This window comes from Myxine glutinosa, chromosome 6 (assembly GCF_964187855.1).
Source record: "Myxine glutinosa chromosome 6, kmMyxGlut1.1, whole genome shotgun sequence".
NCBI classification, from domain to species: Eukaryota; Metazoa; Chordata; class Myxini; order Myxiniformes; family Myxinidae; genus Myxine; species Myxine glutinosa.
Window position 1 is genome coordinate 183,864,560 of NC_136266.1, and position 12,511 is coordinate 183,877,070.

General features: G+C 52.4%; 1 protein-coding gene across 1 annotated transcript in view; it reads left to right on the plus strand.

Annotated features, from left to right (window-relative positions):
• LOC137429019 (polyhomeotic-like protein 2) overlaps positions 1–4,253 on the plus strand; it is a 359,347-nt gene extending 355,094 nt beyond the window's left edge. Inside the window, exon 19 of the mRNA XM_078780934.1 lies at positions 1,900–4,253. Coding sequence (XP_078637060.1) covers positions 1,900–2,054 — 155 coding nt within the window. The 3' untranslated portion in view covers positions 2,055–4,253. The remainder of the gene's footprint in view (positions 1–1,899) is intronic.
• The last annotated feature ends 8,258 nt before the right edge of the window (positions 4,254–12,511 follow it).

Below are 12,511 nucleotides of genomic sequence, written 5' to 3' on the forward strand. Positions count from 1 at the left end.
AATGGTGGCACAAAAACACGGTCTTTGACGTATCCCCACAATAAAAAGTTGCAGGGTGTAATGTCTGGGGATTTTGGGGGCCAAGAGTGTAGCGCCAAGTCTTGGGGTCCCGTGCGACCTATCCAACGTTGAGGCAGTGTGTCATTTAGAAGACGTCGAACCTGCAGGTGCCAATGTGGCGGTGCTCCGTCTAGCTGAAAAATGAAGTCATCGGAATCTTCATTAAGTTGTGGAAAGAGCCAGTTTCTTCAGCATTTCGAGATAGGTTTGCCCCGTAACTGCTTTTCCCTCGAAAAAGAAAGGGCCATAAACCTTTATTTGAGAAACGGCACGAAACACGTTCACTTTCGGGGAATCACGCTCATGCTCTACAGTTTCGTGTGGATTCTCTAGTCCCCATATGTGCACATTGTGACGGTTAACTTTACCGTTTAGATGAAACGTTGCTTCATCACTAAAAATCAAACGCGGTAAGAAGCTGTCGTCTTCCATGTTCTGTAACATCGCATCACTAAATTCTACATGCTTTCCTTTGTCACCTGTACGAAGAGCCTGTACCAGTTGCAACCGGTATGGCCTCAGGATTAAACGTCGCCTTAACACACGCCAGACAGTCGCATGAGGGATCGCAAGTTCTCGGCTGGCACGACGAGTGGACTTGCGCCGGCTACGCAGAAAATTCTCTTGAATTCTTCTCACGTTTTCCTCTGAAGTGCATGGTCGCCCTGGGCTCTTCCCCTTACATAAACAGCCTGTTTCCTCAAATTGTCGGTACCAACGACGAATGCTCTTTGGCATTGGCGGATCAATGCCAAAACGCCGTTGAAACGCAGGCTGCACCGCAATTACAGATTCAGTCTTGCTGAAATGCAGAACGCAAAACGCCTTGTGTTGCGGGGTCGCCATCTTGCGAACGGCTGAGGCTAGAGGCTGTTGATGCGCTGGGAGAGCCATCTCGCAGTGGTCATTTGAAACTCTATGCCCCGCCCTTTCAAGTGGTAAGAGGTTAATTTATGGGCGGTTCGTGGTTGCAGAGATATAGCGATTTCAAATCGGGTCCATCTTTTTGAAACACACACACACACGACTTTTTTTTTTTTTTTTTAATCACTATTCCAACCACCTCTTTCAAAAGCATTATTCTGGACTTTGTACTAAATCCATATGTCTACATCGGGGGGTGGTGGGGAGAAATCTGGCTTATTTTGTTATCTAAACGAGTTTCTTTTCCGCAGTTTGCTCATTGTTAACTTGTCAGATTACATTTATTCATGAGCGTTATTTTGATTGAAAATAACTGAAAAAAGAGGTTCTTTTTGCAAAAAGAAAAAAAAATTGCCTGTGCCCTTTTATGGCAAGATTATGAGAAACTTCTTCATTTTATCATGCTTGAACCTCTTGGTCATGCTTGACAGGGCCATAGCCAGCTTGACAACCTGTTCTTTTGAGACCAAGTGCCATGGCTGATTTTCATGTTTTGTTTTCAAATTCTGTAATGTCGACCAGTGAAGTACCCAGATCCTTGTTAGCCAATGCACGTAGTGCGAAACAGCATTAAGCAATTGGTTCACTCTGTCTGTCTGGCTGTCTGTTTGACAGATGCCCATTTATGATTGAAGAACAACTTGAGCTCAATTGAATGTTATATTTTGAACGTGAATCGGAAAACTAACCTGCGGCTTAGCATTACTTTGGCTCTGAATGCGTACCAATCCTGCATGCGTAGAGAGGAGCGAGATAATGTTTTTACTCTGCCTGCCGTTCTGGTGACTCAAGTTTCTTTGAGACTCGAGTCCGAGTCCCCGACTTGAGTAACCAACTCTGATAAGGTGTTCTATGAACTCTGGTTAGATATGTTCACAATGTCTGTCTGAAACAATCTCACATGCCTCACCACAGGCTGCAGAGATGTGGCTGATGAATTCCGTGCCCAGGAGATAGACGGCCAAGCCTTATTGCTACTCAAAGAAGATCACCTTATGACCGCCATGAATCTCAAGCTTGGACCTGCCCTCAAGATATGTGCTTGGATCACTCGCTTGAAGGAGTCCTAGATGGTTTTTCACTTCCTCTACTTTTGCCACCTTCCATTAGAAACGTAATGCATTGCAAATGTTACAGAACTATACCCACTCCTCTGTCTTTTGCTTTGATTCTCTATCGATACTTGTTCGCACGAGACGATAAAACTGGATACTCGATGCCTCCATTGCTGCTTGTTTATAAGGCTCTTTTTTATTATTATTTCCTCCTCGGCTAAGGTTTGTACTGAAACGTTGAAACTTCTGGAGACTATGTTCAAATGGATATATTTCAAATGCAAAGTTTTTCTCCTTCCTCTCACCTGTACTTTCATTTCACCACAAGAGGTGTTTTCAAGTATTTTGACCCTTATGCACAGATGGGCCAAACTCAAATCAGAAACACAAATTTCTGCTTTCATGTATCATTACTATCCAAAACAAAAATTCTGAAATCCTCTACAAATGCTAAGTGTTTTTGACAGCATGACTTGGTTTCTACCTCCTTTTGTTGACCGCCAGGGCCTTTGGTCCTCAACCGCAATGCAATGTGGAGTTGATTGCATGAACACCCAATCTGAACATACCGAAGGTGTCACGTTGTGCTGCGTGAGCAAATCTCCCCTTTTGGTGTCATTGATCATTTTTCATTCGTTTGTCGAGACGATTTGCCTGATATTCAAAACGAAATGACTTGTGTTCCTTATCCCATTCAATTTCCCAAATAATTAAGGCTCTTCTTAAAACACCGTCAACCCCTGATAACATTACATATTTAAATAAATAAGTACTGTTTTACCGATTTTGAGTTCAGCATTTTGGAAACCAGATGGACCAACTTGTCTGGCATTCTGCCATTGCAGCAAACTTGTCTTTCATAATGCAATCTTGTTTCCTTTTTGCTTTAAAAGTTCTCGTTTCCCGTCGTCGACGCCACAGCTGCATTAATTCTGAGAAGCTCTAACCTTTGAGTGTCGTAAAGTTCTTGGATTCAGTGTCAGTGACGATTTATTCGGCTGCAAGGTTATGGAAACTGATCGAGAAATTTGCTGATTCTTTATGAATACCAAAGTTGACAACTTCTTGCCAGTCCAGGAACCTGCTGTTATGCACGCGCTCCATTTTTATCATAAGGCAAATCATAAGTTACCGGTTTCATAAGGCAAAACATATTTTTGATGGTACCACCTAGATTCATTTACCACGTTTTTAACCACAAGCAATGTGGTTTCAAAGTGAAGAGTGAAATCTGACATTGCTCATGTATGGAATGTCCTTTTTTAAATTATTGTTTTGTCTAAGGAATGTCAGAAACGGGTCAATTAACTCCACTTGTGTAATCTTACTTGGGCCTTAAGGTTTGGGCTTTGTGTGTCCAAAGGAGGTCAAAGGTTGAGAGCTTTGTTGCTGTACAAGCAAAGCAGGGTAGCCACACAAAGGTAGCAATGAGCTCCCCTGGTATCGGAGCAAGGAGGGCAAATACCAAAACGGGTGTTGTATTTTAAACCGTGTTTATTTTTATTTTTATTACTGTAATCTGTTAAGAAGGTTAAGTTCATATTTGTAATGCTGTTGATACAGAAAATTGCTGTTTCCAACTTGGTGAAGCGATTTTTTTTTTAATTTTTTTTTTAACCATAAATGTCTGCACCACCTTGTCCATTTAACATGCGAATATCATGTGCACAATTGTTTTTAAGTCCTGCAGACACGAGCAACTAATGCAGTTTATGTTTTGGAAAAGAAGTGCCATTCTCCCAAAAGAGTGATGAAAGTTTGAAGCCAAACAAATTTTGCTGTCTGCCTTGCCGGGAAGAGCTTCGTTCTCTTGCGCTCTACGCAACCGCAGTGCTCAGGTGATGTCGCTCCTGCAGTATGAAGCCTAATTCTTAGTTTCTCAGGTGTACGCTTATTTGGGAAGTTTACATCGTGACATAACTCCAGCAAAGTGAAGGCGAGCTTCGATCCTTCTCCATGTTTGTTCATTAACTTATGAACCAGAGTTCTCATTTTGAGATTTTCTTTTTTGTAAATTTTTTGAAGTTAGTACTTGCAATTTTATAGTGTTGATATAGTTTGTGTTTTTGGTTGTTGTTTTTTTTAGCTTGTTTGCTCTGCAGGCTTCTGATGTGGGTTGCTCTGACCGGTTGTAGCCAAAAGCCATTCTTAGAAATAAAAGAATGTGAATTTTAAGTTTGTAATGAAACAATAAACGATTAGAAAGTTTCATAATTTTTGCCTCTTCCTTGGCGTTTGCTTTTTGGGAAGAAAGTTTCCTTTCATGGTGTTTTGGTGTAATTGGGCACATTTAAGTAATGTTGTAAGAGATTCCGAGTGCCACCAAGGCACTCGGAGAAATGGTAGTGGGATGATGAAGCTGGAAAGAAGATTGACAAGAAGAGGAAGAAGTGCAAGTAGTAGCAGAAGACGAAGGGTACAGGGGCAGAAGAGGCAGAGCATGAAAGTCCAGGAACTACTCTGATCAACCATTTAGTGCTGTGTGAGCAGTCAAGAAGGAAGGCAGAAGGCAGTCAATGTAAGGCAGCCAAGAAGGCTGCAAATAAAGAGGTAGAAAAGGCGCAGGAGGCAAATAGGAAAATGTTCCGAGAACGCTCGGATTCGGAAGAGGGTCAGAGAGCGGTATTCAGGATTGCAAAGCAGATAATGAAAAAGAGGTGTGACGTGATGGGGGTGAGTTGCTTGAAGGATGAAGTGGGACAAATCGTTGTGGACAGATGGAATTAAAGGAAGATGGAAGAGATATCTGGAAATGCTGTTGAATGCAGAGAATGAATGGGACGGCAACAGAGAGAGTAACCCAGTTTTAGGACCGGCAGAGAAGATAACTGAGAAGGAAGTTGAGGAAGCGATAAAAGCAATGAAGAGTACAAAACCCTCGACCCTCGACTCTGATTCTGCAACTGGACCCGACGGCATCAGCCCACGGGTCCTAAAATCCTGCTCTGCTGCTCTATCTCACCCTCTCTCTGTTCTCTTCACCCTCTCTTTTGCTCAAGGTCAACTGCCATCTGCTTGGAAATCAGCCAACATCACCGCTTTGCACAAAAAAGGTGCAAAAACAGATCCTAGCAACTACAGACCAATCAGCCTTCTCCCAATTATCAGCAAAGTCATGGAATCCATCATTGCTTCTGATATGAAATCTTTCCTCTTCTCCAATGGCTTGATCTCTGATCATCAATTTGGTTTCAGACCAGGTCACTCTACTCTGGACATGCTGCTTCTGCTGTCTCAACAATGGATGGAGGTCCTCAATGCCAAACAGGAAATTAGAGCTGTCTCCCTCGACATATCACGTGCCTTCGACACGGTCTGGCACCCCGCTCTGCTCACCAAACTCTCCTCCTTTGGTATCCATGGAAATCTCCACGCATGGCTGGCGGACTTCCTCTCTAGTCGTCGTCAACGTGTGGCCCTGAATGGGTTTCTCTCATCTCCTCTTCCTGTTCAGGCTGGAGTTCCCCAAGGCAGTGTTCTGGGCCCCGTGCTTTTTCTGGTCTTCATCAATGATCTCTCTGACTCTCTCGAAAATCCTCTCTATCTCTTTGCTGATGACTCCACTCTCTGCCGCTCCATTCCTCTTCCCTCAGATCGGCAGTCTGCTGCCTCCTCACTCTCTGAAGACCTGGACAAAATCACAGACTGGTCAAACAAGTGGAACATGTCTTTCAATCCTGACAAATCTCACACTCTTACTATGTCTCTCCGAAAAGATCGACTGGACAACCCTCCCATCTACTTTCTCAACAATCCTCTCCAAGAAGTTCTGTCGCTCAAGATTTTGGGTCTCACTATCTGCCATGATCTTTCTTGGGAAAACCACATTTCCAAGCTGGCCTCCAAAGCCAGTCGCCGACTGGGCATCCTCCGTCGTGCGAAGTCCTTCCTCGGCACACCTGAGCTCCTCACCACATACAAGGCTTTCATCCGCAGCTCAATGGAATACTGTTCTCCCCTATGGGCCGGTGCTCCTGCCTCACACCTAGCTCGGCTTCACGCTGTTGAAACCAAAGCTTTCAGAATTATTGGAATCTCCCGCGATGAAGCTATCTCTGAGGGCCTTTCACTCACTCACCGCAGGCAGGTAGGTGGTCTTTCTGTCTTCTACCGACTCCTCTCCGGCCTTGCACCCCCAGCTCTCTCTGTGCTCTGTCCCCCAAATATTCCTACAGGTCGCACAAGATCTGCCAGCAACCCTCTGATGGTTAAACTGCCGAAATCTCGGCTCTCCGCTCACCTTCACTCTTTCATTCCTCTTTTCTCCCGCCTCTGGAACAAACTACCTCACTCCCTTCAATCCCACTCCTCCCTCCAGGTCTTTAAAACAGCTGTTCACCACCATCTCTTATCTTCCCCCATCCAAAACCTTGATCTTTTCTACCCCCGCTAATTCACCCCAGATCCACCTTGTTTGAAATTCCAACTTCTTTCCTGTAAGTCCTGGCAGGGTCCATATGTTTTATACCTCTCCCACTGCCCCCTTCCCACGCCCCCCCGCCCCCCAAAGCCCTCGCCCTCTCTCAGATCTCTCGATGTCTCCATGTCTCTCGGTCCCTGCTCTCAAATGTTGTGTTTGTGTCCTTCCCCCTCTCTCCCCATCTTGTCTACCGCTCCCTATGTTATATGTTTTATGTGTCGGTTTGTCTTTCTGTGTGATTAATGTTCGCTCTTTCACGAGCCTCGAACTTGTATACAAAAAAAAAAAAAAAAAAAAAGCAGGAGGGCCGACAGGAGTTGTCGGAGATATGGTGAAGGCAGCGGGAAGTTGGGGTGTGAAGTTCTCAGGACAGAACTCTCTTATCTGTCTCCCTCTTCCAAATCCTGGTGGCGTCTGGTCAAATCTGTTTCTGGCGTTTGTTCCCCCTCCATCCCCTCCCTCACCTCAAACGGCCACACGGCTGACTCCGCGCGTGAAAAAGCTGAATGCCTCAACTCTGTGTTTGCCTCTAAATCTTGTGTCCCAAACCCATCCCTCTCTGTACCCACCGTACCCAGTCGTACCCAGCTGCTCCTGGACTCTGTGTCCTTTCCTCCTGACAAGGTGGAAAAGTTTCTGTCAACCCTCGACTCTGATTCTGCAACTGGACCTGACGGCATCAGCCCACGGGTCCTAAAATCTTGTTCTTCCGCTCTTTCACTCCCTCTCTTTGTTCTCTTCACACTCTCTTTTGCTCAAGGTCATCTGCCATCTGCTTGGAAATCTGCCAACATCACCGCTTTGCACAAAAAAGGTGCAAAAACAGATCCCAGCAACTACAGAACAATCAGCTTTCTGTAGCGGCTACCGCTGGGTTTTCACAATCGCCTTGCACCTATCAAGGACGCGGAGCGATCACCATGCCGGGCTCGTCCAGGACGCCCGGGCAGGCCCGCGCTCAACTTGCCAGGCCTCGGTCGGGATGCCCGGGCAGGCTCGCCCTCAACTTGCCAGGCCGCAGCCAGGACGCTCGGCCACGCCCCCTCTCGCCTTTCCTGGGCAAACGCTCCGGGATAATGTGTGTATATATATTGCTGCCCGATAAACGGGCTTTTGAGAGTACCTGAGTGTTTTGTTTGAACAAAGCAATTCGGACGAATTCCAGCTTTTTGTCGCGTCCATTCTTCCGATCGACGTGGGAGCCCGGGCTCCTTCATTGGTGACCTACCGACATGGACACGGCAGTGGCCCTTAAACTGCCTACCTTCTGGGAGGCTCACGCGGCGGTTTGGTTTGCACAGGCGGACTCCCTGTTCGCCCTGCGAGGCATCACGGCCGACGACACCCGCTTCCACCATGTGGTAGCAGCGCTCAGTTCAGCCACCGCGGCCCGTGCCCTGAGCTTCCTCGAGAGCCCGCCAGCCGCTGACAAATACGGCGCGATTAAAAAGCTTCTCCTCGACGCTTTCGCCCTCCCATCGGCGGAACGCGCACGGCGCCTGCTCGACCTGCCCGAGCTCGGCGACACGCGCCCTTCCGAGCGAATGGACTACATGCTTTCGCTGCTCGGCGAGCACTCTCCGGCATTCCTGTTCCGGGAGCTGTTCCTCCGTCAGCTGCCTAGCCCGGTACGCCTCGCCCTGGCAAGCACGACGATCACGGATCCCCGTGCCCTTGCCAGGGAAGCCGACAAGATCTCCGCCGCAGGCCAGCGCATCGCAGCAGCGACCTGGGGCCCACCGCCGTCCGACGCAACACCCATGGCGCCCGAGCACCCGGCACGGTCGACGACCGAACTGCCGACGCAATTGGCGGCCGCTACACCGAGCCGACCACCTCCAGCACGACGACCGGGGCCTCCACCTGACCAAGCGTGGTGTTACAATCATGCCAAGTTCGGACAGAAGGCCCGGACATGCCGACCCCCGTGCAGCTTCGGCAGGCCGGGAAACGGCCGGGCCGGCGTTCATTACCAGCCATGAGCGCCGGCCACACGGGCACCTTACTGTTCATCACGGATAAAGCGTCCGGACGGTGCTTCCTGTGCGACACCGGCGCCAAACTGAGCGTCATACCCGCCTCTGACCAGGACAAGCAGTCCGCGGTTTGCGGCCCCTCCTTGGTTGCGGCCAACGGATCGGCCATCCGCACCTTCGGCCCGCGCAACATCACCCTCTGCTTCGGCGGCCAACGCTTTGCTTGGACGTTTGTAACCGCAAACGTGCCCATGGCTCTGCTAGGCGCCGACCTCCTCTGCGCACACGGACTGCTGGTGGACGTCCAACGGCGTCGTTTAATCAACGCCGAAACCTTCAGCTCCCTGGTATGCACATTGAGCAGCTCCGCGCCGACAGAGCTGGCATGCGCCCTCCCGGCGGCGAACGAGTTTGCTCGCCTGCTCACGGAGTTCCCGGCCCTCACGCGGCCGACGTTTTCGGCCGTCACAGTACGGCATGGGATCGAGCACCACATACCAATCACGGGCCCGCCGGTCTACGCCAGAGCCCGCCGCCTCGACCCAGCCAAGCTCGCCGTGGCCAAAGCCGAGTTCGACGCTTTAGAACACCTCGGCATCGTGCGGCGCTCCGACAGCGCGTGGGCTTCGCCACTACACATCGTCCCAAAGCCAGGGGGCGGCTGGCGCCCATGTGGTGACTACCGCCGCCTTAACGACGCTACCACCCCCGACAGGTATCCGATCCTGCACATCCAAGACTTCTCCGCCCGTCTGGCGGGACGGGTCATTTTTTCGAAAATTGATCTCATACGGGGATATCACCAGGTACCTGTCAGGGCGGCCGACGTCCCTAAAACGGCAGTCATCACGCCGTTCGGCTTATTCGAATTCTTACGGATGCCGTTTGGTCTCAAGAACGCGGCTCAGGCGTTCCAGCGCTTGATGGACGGCGTGCTGCGTGACCTGCCGTTCCTTTTCGTTTACCTGGACGACATCCTCGTCGCCAGCACGTCCCGGGCCGAGCACCTCCTCCACCTCCGAACACTGTTCGGGCGCCTCAGCGAGCACGGCCTCATCGTCAACCCAGCCAAATGCCACTTCGGCACGACGGCCGTTGATTTTTTGGGCCACCACATCACCAAGAACGGGGCCGTGCCGCTGCCAACCAAGGTCGAGGCCATCACCACGTTCCCGCGTCCCCGCACCATAAAGGCCCTGCAGGAATTCCTGGGAATGGTGAATTTTTATCACCGCTTCGTGCCCCGCGCTGCTCAACTCATGCGGCCCCTCTACGAAGCCCTCCGGGGCAAGCCGGCCAAGCACGACATCGCCTGGTCCGCAGCAATGGACGCGGCCTTCCAAAGCTCAAAGCGGGCCCTCGCCGACGCAACACTGCTCGCTCACCCGGTGCTCAACGCTCCCATCGCCCTCACCACGGATGCCTCCGACTACGCGGTGGGCGCCGTACATGAGCAATGGGTGAACGGGGTTTGGCAGCCACTCGCTTTTTTCAGCCGGCAGCTCCGGCCGAACGAGCTCAAATATAGCACGTTTGACCGTGAGCTCCTCGGTCTACACCTGGCTGTCCGCCATTTCCGCCACCTGGAGGGCCGACCTTTCACGGCGTTCGTCGACCACAAGCCGTTGGTTTACGCAATGGCCAAGGTCACGGAGCCGTGGTCGGCCCGCCAACAGCGCCACCTCTCCGCCGTGTCGGAGTTTACCACGGACATCCGGCACGTCGCCGGCAAAAACAACGCCGTGGCCGACTGTCTTTCCCGGGCCAGCGCGAACGCGGTCCACCTGGGCGTGGACTTCGCGCTTATGGCGGCGGACCAAACCACCGACACCACGGTGCAAGCCCTCCGGGCGGCGGACACGGGCCTCCGCCTGGCCGACATCTCCTTCGCAGACACTGTCCTGCTCTGCGACGTCTCCCAAGGCCAGCCTCGCCCCATCGTGCCCGTCACCTGGCAACGCCGCATCTTCGCCTCCCTCCACGGCCTTTCCCACCCGGGCCGGAAAGCTTCCCAGAAGCTGGTGTCGGCGCGATTCGTCTGGCACGGCCTTCGTCGGGACGTCCGCGATTGGACCAGCACCTGCACAGCCTGCCAACGGGCCATGGTCCACCGACACACCCAGGCCCCGCTGGCACCTTTCACCGTGCCCGAACGACGTTTCGACCACGTCAACGTGGATCTGGTGGGCCCCCTCCCCCCGTCACGGGGGTTCACACACCTGCTCACCATGGTGGACAGGACCACCAGGTGGCCGGAGGCCGTTCCCCTCGTCTTCACCACCACCGCCAACGTGGCGCAGGCTTTCATCGCCACCTGGGTCGCCCGCTTCGGCGCACCGGCGGACATCTCGTCAGACCGCGGACCACAGTTCACCTCCGAGCTGTGGGGCGCGGTCGCCCGCAACCTGGGGGTCAAGCTCCACCGTACTACGGCCTACCACCCCCAAGCAAACGGGTTGTGCGAGCGATTCCACCGCTCCATGAAGGCCGCGCTCATGGCCGGCCTTCAAGACGGCGGTTGGGCCGATCGGCTGCCGTGGGTCCTTTTGGGCCTCCGCACGGCCCCAAAGGAGGACCTCCAGGCATCCACCGCCGAGCTTGTCTACGGCCAGGCGCTACCCGTCCCGGGCGAATTCGTGCCCGACGCTACCAGTCCCTGGTCCGCAGCTCACCAGCGCTCGGACCTCCAGGAGGCCGCCCGACGGTTTGCCCCCGTGCCAACATCCCACCACGGTGACCCCCAGTCCTACGTCCCCCCAGCACTTCGCACAGCGGAGTATGTTTTTGTGCGTCACGACGCACATCGGGGGCCACTCCGGCCGCCGTACGACGGGCCCTTCCGGGTCCTGCGACGGGACGACAAGTCGTTCGTCATCGACTTCGGCGGCAGGTCGGACCGGATTGCGGTGGACCGCCTCAAGCCGGCGCACGTGGACGTCGAACAACCACCACAGGTGGCCCTTCCGCCGCGGCGAGGCCGCCCCCCGTCCACGGTGCCCCCCACTCGACCGCCCCCCACCACACCGGACCCCCCCCCCCCCCCACGACCCGCCAGGGGTCGCTTCGGCCGGGTCATCAGGACCCCCCTCAAATTGACCCTGCCGGTGCAAGTCGATTCTGGGGGGGACGTGTGTAGCGGCTACCGCTGGGTTTTCACAATCGCCTTGCACCTATCAAGGACGCAGAGCGATCACCATGCCGGGCTTGTCCAGGACGCCCGGGCAGGCCCGCGCTCAACTTGCCAGGTCTCGGTCAGGATGCCCGGGCATGCCCGGGCAGGCTCACCCGCAACTTGCCAGGCCGCAGCCAGGACGCTCGGCCACGCCCCCTCTCGCCTTTCCTGGGCAAACGCTCCGGGATAATGTGTGTATATAATATATTGCTGCCCGATAAACGGGCTTTTGAGACTACCTGAGTGTTTTGTTTGAATAAAGCAACTCGGACGAATTCCAGCTTTTTGTCGCGTCCATTCTTCCGATCGACGTGGGAGCCCGAGCTCCTTCACTTCTCTCAATTATCAGTAAAGTCATGGAATCCATCATTGCTTCAGATATGAAATCTTTCCTCTTCTCCAATGGCTTGATCTCTGATCATCAATTTGGTTTCAGACCTGGTCACTCTACTCTGGACATGCTGCTACTGCTTTCTCAGCAATGGATGGAGGTCCTCAATGCCAAACAGGAAATTAGAGCTGTCTCCCTTGAGATACCATGTGCCTTCGATACGGTCTGGCACCCCGCTCTGCTCGCCAAACTCTCCTCTGTTGGTATCCATGGAAATCTCCACGCATGGCTGGTGGACTTCCTCTCTAGTCGTAGTCAACGTGTGGCCCTGAATGGGTTTCTCTCATCTCCTCTTCCTGTTCAGGCTGGAGTTCCCCCAAGGCAGTGTTCTGGGCCCTGTGCTTTTTCTGGTCTTCATCAATGATCTCTCTGACTCTCTTGAAAATCCTCTCTATCTCTTTGCTGATGACTCTACTCTCTGTCGCTCCATTCTTCATCCCTCAGATCGGCAGTCTGCAGCCTCCTCACTCTCTGCAGACCTCGACAAAATCACAGACTGGGCAAACAAGTGGA